At 40.7% G+C, this 18915-nt stretch overlaps 1 protein-coding gene and 1 pseudogene across 2 annotated transcripts; both read left to right on the forward strand.

Moving 5' to 3' along the window:
• The first annotated feature begins 7144 nt into the window (after positions 1-7144).
• On the forward strand, positions 7145-11422 carry LOC121804174 (annotated as a pseudogene).
• A 3611-nt stretch (positions 11423-15033) lies between these two features.
• Positions 15034-18800, forward strand: LOC121805564 (zinc finger CCCH domain-containing protein 30-like). 2 transcript variants are annotated; one of them, XM_042205467.1, is made up of 3 exons: positions 15034-15388; positions 16273-16851; positions 16969-18800. In XM_042205467.1, the coding sequence occupies exons 2-3, from the start codon at positions 16284-16286 to the stop codon at positions 18471-18473; spliced, it is 2073 nt and encodes a 690-aa protein (XP_042061401.1). In that variant the 5' UTR covers positions 15034-15388; positions 16273-16283; the 3' UTR covers positions 18474-18800. The 2 variants fall into 2 exon arrangements, with proteins under 2 accessions (XP_042061401.1, XP_042061400.1); XM_042205466.1 differs by having other exon boundaries at positions 16273-18800.
• The last annotated feature ends 115 nt before the right edge of the window (positions 18801-18915 follow it).

The raw sequence follows: 18915 nt of genomic DNA on the forward strand, positions 1-18915 counted from the left end.
AGGTCTCGAAAACAAACACTTTAGGCCATCCACTACGCTGTCTCTATACCGTCCCTTAACTACTATTTGAGGGCCCCACTGTACTTTATTCCTCCATTCCTTAACTAAGGGATGAAACCTGCAACGCTATGTCCCCTAACCGTCCCTTATTCCGTCCCTTAAATTACTATTCATTCAATTTCATTTTTTATTTTTTTCCAACCCAATTCAATTAAAACAAACACACTTTATAAAAAAAACACAACATAAAAAAACACACAACATAATTTAAAATACAAATTTAAAGAAAATTAAAAACTACTCCGCTGGCTAATCATCCTCCGAAGGCGGTCGAGGTTGAGGGGGAGTTGGAAGGCCAAGTTGTGCTTCCATATGCACAATTCCGTTCCACCAGGCTGCGAATTGGGCGTGCGAGAAGCGGGAAGTGTTCTCCATTGTGGCGATCATGTACGCCACAATAAGTGTGTCCGATCCTCCCCGCGAACCCGATCTTGAGGCCGCCTGGCTTGATTCGCCTCGACCCTTCCTCGCTCTAGCCGCTTTCGCCGCCTTCGTCCCTTGCGGCCGACGGCGCCCACGGCTGGATCCTCCAGCATCGCCGACCGTACCCGCAAACTCCTGCGATTCAGCCTCATGTGGGCTGATGCCCTCAGCGGTGTCACCACCAGACGAGTATTGACCACTCGCCGTATGCTTCGTGCGCTTCGAGTTTGAGCCCGAGCTGGAGCGGAAACCGCCGGCCCATCGTTCCTCGTCCTTCACTGCCTGCCAAACATCAACATATCTGAATTGTTGACGGGTGTCCTGGTAGTAGGCGCGCAAAGCGGACGTTAAAATGTCGGTTGCAGTGGCGCCGCTTTGGTAGCGCGCTGCTTCGGCCGAGTAGAGGCCACAGAATTTTTTGACCTGTCGGTCGACTCGGTCAAAGTGAGAGCGGAGCATTTTGTATTTGCGCTTGCGGGAGCCTTTCGGCTTTATCTGGTGGTAGAACTCGCAGACCTGTTCCCAGAAACACTTCCGGGGTTGTTGATTCCCGACGATGGGATCGTACGAGACGGTGATCCAGGCGTTGTACACCGCCAGCGTTTCCTGGTTGCTGTACGGCTGCCGACCTAGATCCTCTTCCTCTTCCTCTTCTTCCTCTTCCTCCTCGTCCTCGCCCGCCTGGGGTTGTACACCGCCTCGTCCACCTCCACCGCCTCACCCACCTCCACCGCCTCGGCCTACTCCCGGCGTTGGATCAACGGGAAAATCCTCCCGGATCTGGGATAGTCCCTGCGAATACCGCGGGGCGGAGGGACGGGCATATGCATCAACGTCAAAGTTGGGTGGTTGGTACCCCCTCGGCGTCTCCGAACCCTGGGTCCCCGGCGTCGACGCACTGGAACCGCCTAGTGTGTTGATCATGGTCTCCCAATCGCCGAAGGCATTGAGATCCCACCCGCCGGAGCCGGAACCGCCGTAGTTGCTTTCGCCGAACATCTTGTTATGAGAGGAAATTGAGATCATAGAAGAATAGATGTGTACTTGTGTGTGAAATGAGGATGAGTGTAGGGGTATTTATAGAGTAAAAAAACTAATTTAAAAATAAAAATAATAAAAAAAAGTATTATTACCGTTAGAAAATTTTTTTTATTAATTTATTAATTTTTTTAAAAAAATTGAATTGTTTTAAAAAAAAATATTTATTGCGTCAGCACGTGACGACGCCCACTCGCGGGCCGGCGAGTGGGCGTCACGCACGACGCCGGGTCGCGCCACGTCGAATAGGTGCATGGCGAGCCGGCCCGTGGCGTAGCTCGGCGACACGGGACGCGGGACGGGACAAGGGACGAGACGGCACAAGACGTTTGCTGCAACGCGGCGCGCGACGAACCCGTCTCTCCGGGACGGGACGCAGGACGCCGACTCGCCGCGTAGTGGATGCTCTTATGGCATGACAACGTCTTTAAAAAGAAATGATCACATATCCTTTTTTGAGAAAAAGGTATTTCATAACTTCAAAACATTTGCTTTATATCCACACTATAGTGCTGGATATTAAAAGAAATCCCACCTGATATGCTTATCTCCAAATAATAATTCTCGACTGGCCTCACTTGCCCTTGAATAATTTATCATTTAAAATAGCGTAGCACTCTAATTAGTACTTGAACTATTTTTCTGAAAAAGAATGCATGCATCCTATAGGATAGCACCTACGTCTTAGTTTCGGCTTTTATAGGATTTTTCTTAAGGCCGCCCATGACGTCGCGGGGCGACGCCGGTCGGGTTTCGCGTCTCCCACTTCATCTCTTTCCCTTTCATTGGGAATCTAATAATTTATTTGGGAATTAATTAGTTAGGCTCCAAGTTAATTCCTTAAATTATTTCCACTCCAAGAGTAAAAATCTCAGCCCAAAATCTTAACTAATACATGGCCCAAAAAAAAGGCAGCCCACTATACTTATTTAGTTAAATGGACTTAGCCCAAAAATCCTTCTCCTTTGACTAACCCATCGGTATTCCTTCTCCATTCACATTTTCATTTTTCAATTCCTGTTTTTTTTAGATCCCAAAATGCAAGGTACAGAGAAGCGTCTTCTCCACTTCGTTCCTTTCTTGGCGGAATCGCCGTTCAACCAGATCGTCGGAGCTCCACCGGCTCCAGCCGTCTCTCGGCTCTCTCTCTCTCTCTTCTAATTCTCCCTCAATCAAATTACACCACAATTCCTCCAAATCAGAACCCTGAATTCGGAGAAAACCAGCGGCGTTACCAAATTCGCCCGCCGCTACCCTTCCGTTTCGCTCCCTCCGGCGATTGCACTGACGGGGAGGAAGGCACCACCTAACTTACGGCGTCGCCCCTTGGAGGACAGCCATCTCGTCACTGCCGCGGCCGACTCCCAGCGGACCTGCAGCGCTTCCGTCCCTGGTCTCCGGCTTCTCGACGAGTAGGGCTGCCGCCCGCTGCGTCGATCGGTACCGGTTCCCCCCTCGATCTTCGCTCGACGGCGTCGACGTCTGCCGCCGCTTGTCATTGGCAGCCCGTCGCTCCAGCTAAGTCACCCTTTCCCTCTTCCCCTTTTGTTCATTCCGTAAATCTGGAGTTCTCGATTGATTACTGCTGTCGAACTTGGTGTTATTTTCTTTACTGGGAGAGTTTGTTACTTGATTGAATTATTGGCTCAATTCAGTGGTGTTGGAGATTGACTAAGTTGTCCTAAAGCTGTGATCTTGGGCAGAGAACTCGTTCAATTGTTTTAGCTATTGTTGCTTGGCTAATTCTGAGCTCTTGTTCTTGGCCACTCTCAAGTTTGCCTAACGTGATGCTTGCTCATGTTGTGGTGGATATCCTATTGAGCTTCTATTCTCGGCTATCTACTGTTCTAACATGATGCAAGAGGGTGATGGGTGTTGAGGGGATTACCTCACTCAGTGAACCTTCTCGATTTGTGATTGCCCTCCTTGCTGCCACTTCCTTGCGCCGCCCGTTCCTCCCTCAGCCGCACTCCACGCCTTAGAACCTTTGGGCCGAATGAGTGTGTGGAGGAAGGGGGTGATGGCTGTATTTATAGGCCAATCCCTTGGCTTCTTGTGGCAGAATTTGAGGCATTGGTGTTCCTATCTTTGGCTACAAGCCCAGCTCCCTTTTGAGCTCTATAATTATGTTGATCATGCTAAATTGGTGTAAGCTTTGGGGCTGCCTCTCTTGGGCTATTATCTTAGCCTCGGTTGATGGGGAAGAGAGCATATTGTTGCCTCTAAAAGGCCTTAGTGATGAGCCTACTCCTTGCTCATTCTTGTTCTTTTTCTTTCTTGGGAGATTGATGATGTATTACATAGATTTGCATACTTACTATTTTGGAGAAGTCTCCCACCTTGAATCTTGTGAAGCCTACTTCTCATACCCTTTTTGGTGTTTCTCTTGTAGGTACAAGTTGTCCCTTCTTGGTGTTTTGTGGAGCAAGAATCATGAGGGGAGAGATGAGGGGAAGAGAGAAAGAAGACTTCTTCTTGAAGCTTTTGTTTCCTATAATTCTTTAGTAAAATCCAAGATTGTATTGTCCCTTTCATACATGTAAGCATGTACTATTAGCATCTTCCTTGATCATGTAATTGCATCTCCACATTGAAATTTGTATTTCCAAATTGTACTTTTAAATAAAAGCATATCTCATACTTTTATCCTTGAATGCATTTCCTTGCAACTTGCTGTTTTTAATACAAAACTTGATTTATCCCAACGTCGGAAAATACAACGAAAAGGAAATGAATTTAGCATCTCTATCCGACGAGAATTAGGCGAGCTAATGAATTCGATTTATCCATAACAAAAGGAAAGAAATTCCGGGGCGTCACATTCCACCCTCCTTAAACGAAATTTAAACTCGAAATTTATACGGCTTTATTTGAATAGCTCGGCAAAATGCTCCTTCATCTTATCTTCTAACTTCCACGCGGCCTCTTCCTGCCCGTGGTGTTCTCAATTGCTCCTTCTATTGAGCACTACTGCCCTTAGCATATCTTCGAGCGTCCCGAAATTCAGTTGCGTCCCTAGCTCTTTTGTAGGCTCTTCCAAAATCTGGACGTGAATTTAGCATCTCTATCCGACGTGATCGTCGCTGGTATGCCATGCAGGCGAATGATTTCCTTCACGTATAACTGGGCTAGTTTCTCTGATCTGTATATGATAGGTATCGATATAAAGTGGGCGCTCTTAGTGAGACGATCGACTATCACCCAGATTACAGTATTTCCTCTTTGAGACTTTGGCAAGCCCGCTCTTTGAGGCATCCGTATAGACTATATAGTTCGTTCCTGGCTCGGGGACTGCTAAAACGGGTGCGCTGGTCAACTTCTTCTTTAACCGTTGGAAGCTTGCTTCGCACTCGGGAGACCAGGAGACCTTGGTTCCCTTCTTGAGTTGCTGAGTCATTGGCCGTGCAATCTTCGAGAATCCTTCAATGAAACTTCGACTTTCGTTGGGCGTAGTTGGTATTTTCCAATTTCGTACTGTCTCCACCTTGGCGGGGTCTACTCGGATTCCTTCTGTCGTCACGATATGTCCAAGAAAGTTCACCTTGTTGAGCCAAATTCACACTTGCTGACCTTGGCGTATAACGTCTACACCCGCTTCTCGTGCTCCTTTCTGTTCTTGGAGTATGTCAGCACATTGTCGATGAAGACTAGTATGAACTTATCGAGGTATGGGTGAAAACGTGATTCATTAGGTCCATAAACACTGCTGGTGCATTGGTCAGTTCAAACGGCACCACTGTAAACTCGTAGTGACCGTATCTGATCCGGAATGCCGTCTTGGGTGCATCTTCTTGTTTGATCTTCAACTGGTGATATTCCAATTTCGAATCCATCTTGGAAAATACGTTGGCTCCCTTGAGTTGGTCAAACAGGTCGTCAATTATGGGCAACGTATATTTGTTCTTGAGGTTTAGCTTGTTAAGCTCTCGGTAATCTACACACATTCTCATGGTCCCGTCTTTCTCTTTAACAAACAGTGCAGGTGCTTCCCACGGCGAAACGCTAGGTCGGATGAATCCCAGGTCCAGGAGCTCTTGCATCTGTACATTTAGTTCATCCGGTTCCTTTGGGGCAATTCGATATGGTGCATTTGATACAGGGGCAGATCCTAGTTCTAGATCTATAGTGAATTCTACTTGTCGGTCTGGCGGTAGACCAGGTAGTGTGTCAGGGAACACATCTGGAAAATCACGAGCGATTTCGACCTCTTCCAATTTTCCTTCTTCTTTCTCCTCCTTGTTCAAGTAGACAAGATATGTCGGTCATCCTTTCTTAATCAGCTTACTGGCTTGCATCATCGAGATTACAGATTTTCGCATTCCCATGGAAATTCCGTGATAGCGGGTAGCTTCACCTTCTTAAAGAAATTTGCTTCTCTTTGCAAAGGATCGTGGCATGGTTTCCGGCCAGCCAGTCCATTCCTAGTATTATGTCCACATCCCACATGATCATAATACTCAAGTTGTATGCTAAATTCTTAAATTCGCTCAGAGTGATTTCTAAGTTCGAGCAAGTACGATAGATCTCTATACGTCCTCCTACCGGGGAAGATACTTCCATCCTATGCTCAGGTTCTTTCGTAGCCAGTCTTAAGGTAGTCACGCAATGAACGGAAATAAAAGAATGCGAAGCACCAGTATCAAACCGAAGCATAACGGGTGTGTTGAAGAGCTTACCCATGCCTGCCAAATTTCACTAGTTCACCTCTGGCTGCTTCTGCCTCATGGCATAAGCTTGGGCCTATGTTGGGAGTTTCAGCTTCTGCTGCTGACTTCTCGGTGGCTGCTGTGGATTTGCTCCAGGTTGGACATTCATTGCGCGCAGTTGTGGGCGCTGAGCTGACGGGTGAGGTTTTGCTCCCGTCCCTGGAGTCCTGTTCGGGCAGTGTTTAGCAAGGTGCCCAGTCTTCCCGCAGTTGAAGCAGGTATCTGTCCCTGACTTGCAAATGCCGCCATGCAGTCTGTTGCATTTGGGACATGGACTGGACCTTGATATGTTCCCCTTGAAAGATCCAGGGGTAGCTTGGTATCCGTCATTCTGTGGCTTGCTTGGTCCATACCCCTCCCCTCATAGTTTCAGGTTGAGCTCGTGGTCCTTCCCACTTTCTCTTGTCCCTGAGTGCTTGGGACTGAGCCGGGGGTGGAGCATGACTCACAGCTGGCCCGGTTTCCTCTCCCGGCATGGCTGCCTCGATGTATAGTGCTCTACCCAGAGTCTCAGAGTAGGACAGTCCTCTATGGCTGGCCAGTGCCATGCGAATCTCGTACCTCAGACTGGCACAACATTTTTTAGCCATCTTCTCATAGTTTTCAACTGTTCTGGTGCGTACCGAGCCATATCACAGAATATCCGGTCGTAGTCCGTCACTGACATCCGTGCTTGTTTCATACTATGGGGACTCCGTTTTTCTTCCCTCGGTGGTCTCACACTTGTGGTTTCTAATTCGCCACCTCTTTTATCCCCAGCAATTAATCGATAGCACGTAATCTGTAAGACTACTTGTACTTCCTGTACAACTGATCTTGCATAACCGTGGCGTGAATTTCCATTTCGCGCAACTCACTTATTTCTATTCGTTATACGCGTATCCATCGATCAATTATTCTTATCTAACTCGTGCGGCATGACAGGGTCGTTAGGTGCATCATCTTTACTCATGTTTGTCTATCAGGACTTATATCTCATAGTTATTTGAAAAGGATCAAGGCATCGCCTTTGTTGAGAGTCTTGCATTGGAAATTTAGTCAAACAGACTTAACTTGGATGATACTGATTTCAGCATGAAGAAGTACTGAAAAAAAAATTCCCTTGTCTTGGAAAAAAAATTCTCAAATTACTCAAAGTGATAAAAATAACATCTTTGGTGTGACTCTGTGAATTAAAATCGCCAACTCACAATGGTTGGTTTACAAGGATAGCAGGACTAAGCTCAAGTAAACTTGAAAATTTCTCTGATTTGACTCTGTGAATTAATCACATTCTTTCAAAAGATCACACTGGTTAAGAGGTTTCAAGCAAACCCATAGAACTTGGGGACTTCTCGAAAGAAATGAAATGTGTCACGAAAAAGGACGAAACAAATTAGAGTTCTCGACTGTTTGCATTTCTTGGTAATAAGTTTTTTAATCCATAAAATGACAAAAAACTTCAGCTGGTTGTTCATCTATTACATTGGCCATGATTGACTTGACTATAATGGGGTTGTGTATTCAGCTAATACAGCTCTAGTATGTCATCATGGGAAGCTTTTGGTGCTCGGTGAGGCAGATAAACCATGTAAGTTAGCTCTTTCTTTCTCATGTTAATTCTAGAACTATGTTTCTTGTTGTGGATTGTATATTGTTCAATGAAACCCATGTTTGCACCTTGTCTCCTTACCTATCTCCATTGACTTCCCTTGGTGTGTATTTAGCTTACAAAATTGTCCAATGTTTACCAAAGCAATTATAATACTCATGTAATATCTTTATCTTTTATCTGACAAGTAAGGTCCACCTACTTTGCATGAGGATGTACTATGGCTTCACTATTTCCACGAAATCTTAATACAGTTCTAATAGTTTGTGTGTATGCGATTGCGTGCTCGTGTGTAGAATTCAGATGGATTTAATGCAGGTCATGTTTTCTATTTGTCGAATAGATGTTATGAGAGTTTTGGAAGATGGAGACCTGCAGACCATTGGCATGATGGATTACGACAAAAGACTATCACATTCTTGTTCTGCCCATCCTAAGGTGGATCCCCTCACCGGTATGATTAATGAATGTCAATATAAACACGGCAGTAAAATTAATACTTTACAAGATATATTTCTTTCTTCTGTGATTTGTGATTTGATTTGGTGTTGATTTATCACCTTTTCACTTGTCCTTGTTCTGTTGTCACTACTACCTTGTTATTTTCTATCTAGCTGCAAAACATACTTCTGCTGTAACTATGAAGTAGCTAAATTCGCCACCAATATGAAATACATGCACATAACAGAATAGCTGGAACTATGAAAAAGCATATGCTGATGAGTAATTAATACTAGATGTAAATGATGTCAATTTACATACTCTAGTATGCCTGCACCCAATAGCAAGTAAACTTTGAGGCTATGATAATAAGGCAAGTGCTAGTCATACAGCAGTATAAATTGAATTATTTTTTATGACTATCTTTGCAACCTTACAACAAATATGCCTTTTTTCCATTAGTAGTAGGTTTTTTTTTATTATGTCAACTTGGTGTTGCATGTTATCCATGACAACTTGATAATTTCATTCATATGGGATAAGCTTCTATTAGCTAGCAATAAGTTCTATTCTGTAACCTGGACAATCCTGAATCCTTATTGATTCCTTTTGTCATGACTACCTTAATAAGCTAAAAAGGACTGGGAGATGACCTGGATATTTTCACAACTATATTTGTTCTACAATTGATGTTATTGCTAACTACTCGAACTATAAGAATTAGCAAAGATACTATGAACCAAGGAAGTAGCATACACAACTCTCAGCAGCAGCCTTGTTTGAGTTGACACTAATGTTTCTGTTCTATTTCTTTCATCTTGACTTTCTTGTTGGTGAAAGTAAGTTTTCTTACAAAAACTTTTAGTACAGGGGAAATGTTTACCTTTGGATATTCTCAGACACCACCATATATCACATACCGAGTCATATCAAAGGAAGGTGTGATGCAGGAACCAGTGCCGATAACAATACCAAAATCAATCATGATGCATGATTTTGCCATCACCGAAAATTATGCAATTTTTATGGATTTACCGTTATACTTCATGGCAAAGGTGCGGCTCTTAGACAATGTTATCCCTGTTTGTACTTTGACATGAAACATGGTGTAGTAATTGCTTCCAGAGTCTGTTTTCAGAAAGAGTGTATATCTGGGCCCAGTACCTCTCTTTATTTCATTTGAAAGCAATCCTGTAAGGTGGATATAGTTTAAATTTTTGTAACATGTGTGTATTGAATGTGGACTAGTAATATAGTATTAATGAATATTTATTACACTGATATTTGTTTCCTAATTACTGAAGCAGTCATGGTTATCAATTTTCTTCCAGGAGATGGTAAGGGAAAACAAACTTGTTTACACTTATGATCATACTAAGGAAGCTCGTTTTGGGATTCTTCCACGATATGCTGAAAATGAGATGCTAATAAAGTGGTTTGAGCTTCCAAATTGCTTCATATTCCACACCGGTGAGCTATTTCATTATTTTGTCTTTAGAAGAAGGCTTTTCTGCAAGTTATTACAAGAGTCTGAGCTCGTAGGTAGCCAAACATACTTTTTTACCTCATAAGGTGATGCATGATCCACAAATGTTGATTTAATTAATGTTCCTGTTATTTAAAATGGTGGAGAGTTTCGTATAGATCAACTGAATCTTTTCATGTGTAAATTTCATTGTTTTCCGAAAAACCAATGGTTATTCGGAGCTCTTTCTTTTTTGTTCGGACATGATACGGTTTCTACAGTTCCAATTTCATACAATTGGATGAATAAGTGCTGCAATTGCTTGCTTGGTGCACAACCATTTCTCTTGCATTATATTTTATTGTACTTGGTATAAGAATATGGCCTTCGATGCTCCTACATGTTATTTCCATCCCAAGCATCTCCAAGGGAGAAAGGTATACTGAGAAGGTATATTTCTCATTTACCTTCTCAAAAAGATAATTATATCTTGTTAAAAAGTAATGAACTCCTAGAGAAGAAGGTAAATTGAAAGGCAACAAAAATAACTAAGTTTTTACCTTTTGTGTGAAGAAGAGGTAAAGATACATTTTTAAAATTGAAGAAGGTATAAGACCTTCTTAAATGTCTCTTTTTTTTGGAAAATGAATTTTTATAAAGAATAGGTAAATATAGTAGTTATTTCACTTTACCTCTCCATTTACCCATTCCCTTAGAGATGTTCTAAATGATTCACAGCCTGAAACCAAGCTAGGTTAGACTGGCCCTTGAATCTCAATCATTATAATCTTGAGTAAGAAAATATCAAGCAGTTCAATGTTTTAACACGAACTGTTATTACTCATAATCATCATAGGATATTTCTATAGATTTCCTGTATTGAACAATTAATGTACTCAATTGATTGTCAGCAAATGCTTGGGAGGAAGGAGACGAAGTAGTTCTTATCAGCTGTCGGATTGAGAATGCTGATCTTGACGTTTTCAACGGCTCTGTTAAAGAAAAGTTTGAGAATTTTAAATGTGAACTGTGAGAGACCAACATGCTAATCCATTTGCACTTTATATATATTCCTATCTAAAAGGTGATACTCTGTTTGTGTAAGGTATGAGATGAGATTCAACCTTAAAGTGGTCAAGCTTCACAGAAAAGATTATCTGCATCAGTTGTAGATTTTCCCGTAGTGAATGAACGCTACACGGGCAGGTAAAAGCTCTATCAAGTTCATCAATCATGTGGCTCAACTTAAGGCTGGATAAATTCAAAAAACTAGTTTCAAAAAACTCATACACGATCAGGAATCTCAGGGTCATGCGTGTGTTTTTGTGCATTCAGGAAACAAAGATACGTATATGGCACAATATTGGACCATTATCCTAAGGTAACTGGAATTATAAAATTTGATTTACAAGCAGAACCACACACAGAAAAGGAAAAGCTTGAAGTGGGAGGAAATGTTAGTGGCATCTTTGATCTCGGACCTGGGAGATTCGGATCAGAGGCGATCTTTGTTCCCCGGAATCCTGATAATACATGTGAGGAAGATGATGGCTACTTAATTTTCTTTGTCCATGAGAGCATCCGCAATGGGCGGACGATGGCACGCTCGATGGCGCGCATCGTCCGCGCCATCCATCGTCCGCACCCATTGCGGGTGCGCGCCCTATACTTCGGTCGCGGAGGATAGCGCGGACGATGGCCATCGTCCGCGCCATCGTCCTCCCCATTGCAGCAGTCGCGGACGATGGCCATCGTCCGCCCCATTGTGGAGGTCGCGGACGATCGATCGCGGACGATGGCACGCGGTTTCGATGCCATCGACCGCCCCATCGTCCGCCTCAAGAAGTGTACCGACCCTGACGAAGCCGAATATCTCCGGGCGTTACTCGATGAGCTGCGTCGGAAGTTGGAATTGGTCCGACTTAGTTTTTTTTTATTATTAGTTCAATGATGTAACTTTTTTTTATTAAAACTTCGTCGTTTGTTATTTAGACCGTTTTTTATTTACTCGTTACTTTTTATTTGAAAACAGTTAAATTAATTAAACTAAACAATAAAATGATGATGTGGCGCGCCATAGGACGCCCCACTGCAGGTGGGGAGGTAGGAGGATAAAACTACTGACGTGGCGCGCCTTAGAGCATTAACTTGATTATCCTTTGACACAGGAGCAACTTCAGAAACAGGCTTAGCGTTGACAAGGTTTCGAGGATATTATTATGGAATAATAGCCATGCCTTTTCCCACTAAAAAAGGCATGGTTTGGTGGTAAATAAGGAGTAATTCATAAATTATAGATATGTGTGCATCATGCATGTGTTAGTGTTAAACTAATATACTTGGGGACTTATTTGTATATTATATTTCACCATAAGCAGTATTTTTACGATCATCACGTTAATTTTTATGAGTTTCTAAAATCAAAATTGATCCCTAAAAAATGGAATTTGCATTTTTGAGTTTTGAAGTAGTAAAAATCATGTTTCAATGACCCACATAGAAAAAAACCCACATTTATAGCGTCTCGATCCAATTGACTATTTTGCCTGTGAAGCCATGAAAAATGTACAAGTCATTTTGTATATACTCAATCGCTATGTCTTATGATGACAGCTTTTTTATCATTACATTTCTTTTTCAATTTTTATACTGTCTAATTAATGACATCTTAACTTACAACAAGATAACTTACTTTCATTAGTTCATATATATACTCCCTCGTCTCTCACCAAATGAGGCATTACTTTTTGGCACAGTTTTAAGAAATTGGATTTTTGTTAGTTAAGTGGAGACTATAAAGTAAGATGGATGAAAAAAATAGAACGAAAAAAGTAAGAGAGAAAGTGTCAAAAAAGAAATAACTCACTTAGTGGAGTACTTCATTCGTTCCTTATTTTAATTGAGTTATTTTTTTCGATACGAAGATTAAGAAAGAAATGTTTAGTGTGTTAAATGAAGCCTACAATGTATCCTAATTTTTGGCCTAATTCTTCTTCTGATGATCGATTCAACCTCTGATCAAAAAGAGCGAGTAATTTAAGATAAATGAAGAGATAATAAAGCAAGAAATATACTCCCTCCATCTCACACTTCTTTTTCGCAATCATTTTAGAAAATTGATATTCTCTCTATCCCACCGAAGATGACTCACTTTCCTTTTTAGTTTGTCCCGTTCAAGATGACTCAATACTAAAAATAGAAATTTCTTTATCTATACTTTATTCTCTCTTACATTAATTTTCCCCACCTTAGTTCAGGTGAAGAAAAAGTAAAGTAAGAGATAAAGTTTTAAAATATTTTTTCTATATCATTCTCTTTCTTACTTTACTAGTAGTATTTATTAGTACATTATCATTTTTAAAAAAATGACTGCAGCTGGATTTCAATTTCTCATTAAAATGCCTTTAAACTCCGATTTGGAGTTCGCCTGTGTGCAACTAGTTGACGGGCTAGATTTGGAGTCCGCCCTGTGTGCAACTAGTTGACGTGTGCGGTCGTTCATACGTAAACTGCTTTTACAAATTTTATTTAAATCATAAAATTCGATCAAATTTTAGCTATGATAACAAATGAAGTATTAAATTATTAAATTTTAAATTTTGTGGATGATCACCAAAATGAAAGGAAATGAACATGTTTTAAAAAATTTAAGACTGTTTCATATTCAATGACAAAGGCTAAATTCCCAATTTCTAGTAAAGAATGGATAAATCCCTTTCATCCAACCACATTTTGAGTTTGAGAAATATAATACAAATGAAAAGAATCAACATTCAATTTTGATTAAAGGACTAGTTCAGACAATATAGGGTATTTTTGGATGGGATGCAATATGTACTTCCTCAGTCTTACAAATATAAAAACTTTTGGGGAAGATACAGTCTTAATATAAAATTAATAAAATAGTAGTAAAAATATCGTTAGCAGTAGAAAAAAATTTACCAAATATAAAAATGGATTAATTTTATGAAATGTATATAAAAAAATATATTTTTATAGGATCCAGGGAGTACTCTAATGTATTTGGGGATACGATTATTTTTTATTCTACATATACATTTGCCAAATACAAAGATCAATCAATTTCTAAAGATTTCACCAAATCTAGTTCGGTTTTGGCCAAATTACCTAAACAACATAGTTAACGAGAATGGAGAATATTTTTATTATGCTACTTTCATACTCGTATCCAATTACCTAAAATTGTACTGATAAAATAGATAATTAACTTATATTCATCATAAATAAATTAACCGGGCGTCATGTCACTAAGCATAATTGGGCACCGGCAAACCCAACATGAAAATTCATATGCCCACCTCTTAAATTCATTTCAATCAAATCATTATGTCATCCTCTTGATTTAAATGAGGAATTAGATTACAATCTTGAATAAATTCGTTCGCGAAAAAGGGGCTAATTTATCGTTATTATTAATTATTAATAAAGTAAAGACAGACAATTAGGAGCATGTCGCCACCACTAATCACTATCTTTCTCAAATTGCTCATCTTTTCTTTACTTCCACTTGAACTAATTAAGTCTTTACATTTAATCATAAAAAACTCATCCAAACTGTAAGCCCCCATTAATTGGATGCATATAATCCAACTAAATATATTATCCTATCAATACGTTATTTTTAAGCAAAATCCCATAAAAAGGTGAATGAAATCTGTAAGAATCATATTTTACTTCAAATCCGAAATAATACTATTATCTTTGATACTTTTCCCTTTTGATCATTCATCATCATATAAAAGATAATTTTGGGCTCAATATTTTCTCATAAAAGTACATTTTCTCTATTTTCAAAGAGTGTAATCACAATCGATAATCATGCATGTGATTTTAAATAACTCCAATTTTTAATTTATATAATAATGTATAAATTGAAAAGGAAGGGGATTAAAAGTCAAAGACATCCATTTCCATTGAATATGAATACAAATAGTACATAATAAAAGCTTAAAATATTTAAATAAAATGAAAAGAAGACGGGTGAAGTCTCATCTAATCATAGTACGTAATTATTTATTAAATTTATTTTATGAGTATTCTTAGCAATCTTGAAATCAAATTTAAATTGTATGGCAAAAAGAAGGCCTTAATTGACTCATATATTTAATCATAATATTAGAAAAATGATAAAAAAAAGAAAGTGGAAATAGACCGAAGCAGAACACGTCACACACTGTCCAAAACCTCTTTAATCTTTCTCCATATGGGTCCCACTCCCAGACTTGACTCCAATTTCCATATAATTTCGCGTGCATTTCAAAGTAATTTCATTTGCATTCGCATCTGCATCTGACTTTCATCTTCATTTCAATTTCAAAACCGCTCCCAAACCTCTCTCTCTCTACATCGCGCAGAACAAACAAAGCTTTCACTTCATTTCGCTTTCTCTCGATTTTTCTTCTCTCCACTCCAAACACAATACATATATACACCCACCGTATGTATCCATTCATGAAACCTCCTCTCTCTCCTTCGATTTTGTTTATCTAGTTCTTCTGTGCGATGAAGATCGCCTTTTTCGCTTCTGATTTATTCAGTTGTTTCTGCTTCTTGATTCGTTTAGATCGTTAGTTCGATTTATGAGCGTGTGACATGATCTATTTGCAGATCTTCGGTGGAAGCTCTGGTTTTTTGCGATCGTAGGTGAGTTGATTATATTTTGCCTTCTTTCTTAAATGTTTGGCTACTGAACTTCAGTAATCGTTGACTTCACCCTCTTAACTGATCCGCGCATCTTAGAAGTGAGATTTTGTTAGTTTTATTGCCAGTTTTGTTTGTTGTCGAATTGAAATCATATTATTCACGAGTTTTGGACTTGATTCGCTATAACTTAGTTATTGAACCAAAAATTTGTATTTTAGGTTATTATTATGAGTATATTGCTACGTGATTTGTAGTCATTATCTGCGATATTTCTGTATGGATACTTGCAAACGCGTCAGGTTTATGTGGATAGTAATTATGGATGCAGGTGTATATCTGATGATGTAATGTTTATTCGGGATAAAGATTCGTTCTTCACTGGGTATAGCTATCATTTTTGAACATACAGGAATTGTTCGTTTTTTTAATAAAATGCAAAAGTAGATTCTATTCCCGACTACTATAGTATTTACTATGGGGAATAACATTTGAGTGGCTAGCTTAATATGTACTTCTTGCTGCTTTATGGATTGCCATTGATTGTCTAATTCTCCACTTTTTGTTAAAGATAGTACTCCATATCATATATGAATGGAACACTCTGGATCTTCTGTCTCAAGTTGCGTTACGCAGATATATGAAATTGTTTGTCCTTCAATTTTGTAAAGATAATAGCATCATAATCTACTTTGCGGATAGCGTATTTTGTTTGGTTTGCCTTTGTGGTATATAATCATTTTTGTTGAACTTCATGCTAGCTGCTCTTGTAGGTTTTGCTGAACCTTATTTCGTTTTTACTAATCTTCTGCTAGTCTATGGTAAAATTGTAAATTGTTTGCTGCTAAAACTTTTTCATATTGTTAATGATATTGGCTGTCTTGCAGTTGATAGAAGCATGTGCAGTGGGCTTGAGAAATCAAATTCCAATTCTTGTACAACCCAAGGGCCAGCTGTTAACCAATCAAACATGAAGGATTTGAACAACTTATCTGTAGAGACTGAGGGTTCCCTCTCCAGTTTGCTTGAATTTGCTGCCAACAATGATATTGAATCTTTCAAAAGATTGATAGAGGTGGATCTGTTTGTGGTTGATAAGGCCGGACTTTGGTATGTTCGCAAGAAAGGTTCAAAGCAAATCAGCCAGGAAGAAAGAACTCCATTGATGGTAGCCGCTACTTATGGTAGTGTTGATGTATTGAAGCTACTGGTGGCTTTGCCTGAAGTTGATTTAAATAAATCATGTGGTGGCAACAAGTGGACTGCGCTACATTGTGCAGCTTTTGGAGGTTCTGTCCACGCAGTTGATGTTGTAAAGTTGCTGTTATCTGCTGGTGCTGATCCCAATATTGAGGATACCTGTGCCCTGCGTCCAGTTGATGTGATTGTAGTTCCTCCAAAACTTCCTGGAGCTAAAGCTGCTCTTGAGGACTTGTTCACGAACAACATTTCTGATGGGTCTGTTGGTGAGTGCAATTTACCGGTCACCATATCTGGTTCAAATGCATCTTCCCCTGTACTGTCATCATCACCAGAAAGTAGGTCTATGTGTTCGCTCTCTGATTCTGTATCTTCTCCTACAGCTCCTAAGTTTGGTGATCCTGCTGCTAATTCTGTGTCAGACAAGAAACAATATCCCGTGGATCCATCTCTACCGGACATTAGAAATAGTATCTACTCAACAGATGAATTCCGCATGTTCTCATTCAAGGTCAGGCCGTGTTCAAGGGCATATTCTCATGATTGGACTGAATGCCCTTTTGTACACCCTGGAGAAAATGCTCGCAGAAGAGACCCGCGGAAGTACCACTACAGCTGTGTCCCTTGCCCTGATTTTCGAAAGGGCGCATGTAGGCGTGGGGATATGTGTGAGTATGCTCATGGTGTGTTTGAATGCTGGTTGCACCCTGCTCAGTATCGGACAAGGTTGTGCAAAGATGGCACAGGCTGTGCCAGGCAGGTGTGCTTTTTTGCTCACAACCAGGAAGAGCTTCGCCCTCTCTATGTCTCTACTGGATCTGGTGTGCCTTCTCCAAGATCTGTGGCCTCTGCATCAAGCTTCATGGACATGGCTGCAGCCTTAAGCCTTTTGCCTGGCTCCCCGACATCACAGTCTGTGATGTCTCCTGCATTCAATCAATCCATGCCGCCTACTGCAAATGGAATGTCTCATTCATCTTCTGGAGCTTGGACTCAACAGAATGTCCCCACTCTCAATCTACCTGGCAGCAATCTGCAATCCAGTCGACTGAGATCTTCCCTAAGTGCTCGCGATATTCCACCTGAGGATCTGAACATGTTGCAGGATTATGATTCCCAGCAACTTATTTTAAATGACATGGCTTGCTTTTCACAACAAGGCAATTCTGCTAGGCTGGGTTCTGGCCGGTCGCGGACAATGTTGACTCCTTCCAATCTTGAAGAGCTTTTTTCTGCTGAGATCGCATCATCTCCAAGACTTTCTGACCAGGCAGCGGGTTTTGGTGTTTTTTCTCCTTCACATAAACCAGCTGCTCTTAATCATTTCCAACCACAGCAAAACATTTTATCACCCATAAATACTAATGTTTTTTCTCCAAGAAATGTTGAGCATCCTTTGTTGCAGGCTTCTTTTGGTGTGTCATCTCCAAGGATGTCACCAAGAAGCTTGGAGCCAGTGTCCCCCATGAATGCCCGTCTCTCAGCTTTTGCTCAGCGCGAGAGGCAGCAGCAGCAGATGCGCAGCCTCAGCTCCCGAGAACTTGGGTCCAACCGTGCCCCTGTTGTGGGATCTCCTACAAGTGCATGGGCTAAGTGGGGACAGGCCAACGGGAAAGTAGATTGGTCAGTTGGCGCAGATCATGAAGGTGGTCTCAAAAGATCATCCTCGTTTGATTGCAGAGCTGATGGAGAAGAACCCGACTTATCATGGGTGCAATCTCTTGTCAAAGAATCACCACCTGAGATGATGGACAAGGCCGCAGCCCCAAGTTCTGGTGCTGCACCATCCGGTGAGTGTTTGAAACCAAATCCTCAAACTGACTCCGTCGATCACACTGTTTTAGGGGCTTGGCTTGATCAGATGCGACTTGATCAGCTCGTAGTCTAGCTGAACAGACGATGAATTCTTTCTCACTTTGACAAGAAAATGGTAGGAAGTATATAAAATTTTTTGTGCTCTTTTTTGGCTCGCGAAAAAAGGTGCAAGTCGTAAGGTAGCAGCAGCAGCAGCAATGATGAGCTTCGGGAGTTCTTATTGGTAAAAACTGATTTTTTTTTCTTATTAAAAAAGATGTACTAAAAACTCACCTCATTTATTGATTATTACTACCTGAGTTTTCATTTGTTATCTGGGGGGCTGTACTAAAAAACCAGCCCAGTTTGGGCACCTGTTCCTTTGTATTCTGCTTAATCCGAATATTATATTTCCAATTTATCATGTTTGCATGATTCTTTAAGCAAAATATGATTAGTTAATGTCTTGTTTTTAATTGTTTTGCGACCAGGAGTGTGAATGGATGCCACATATATTGATTGTGATTGGTTGCAAA

Source organism: Salvia splendens, chromosome 5 (assembly GCF_004379255.2).
Source record: "Salvia splendens isolate huo1 chromosome 5, SspV2, whole genome shotgun sequence".
NCBI lineage: Eukaryota > Viridiplantae > Streptophyta > Magnoliopsida > Lamiales > Lamiaceae > Salvia > Salvia splendens.

What these genes read in the sequence shown, in the direction of transcription:
- LOC121805564 (XM_042205466.1), top strand. Translation starts at nt 16,284, where the DNA reads ATGTGCAGTGGGCTTGAGAAATCAAATTCCAATTCTTGTACAACCCAA.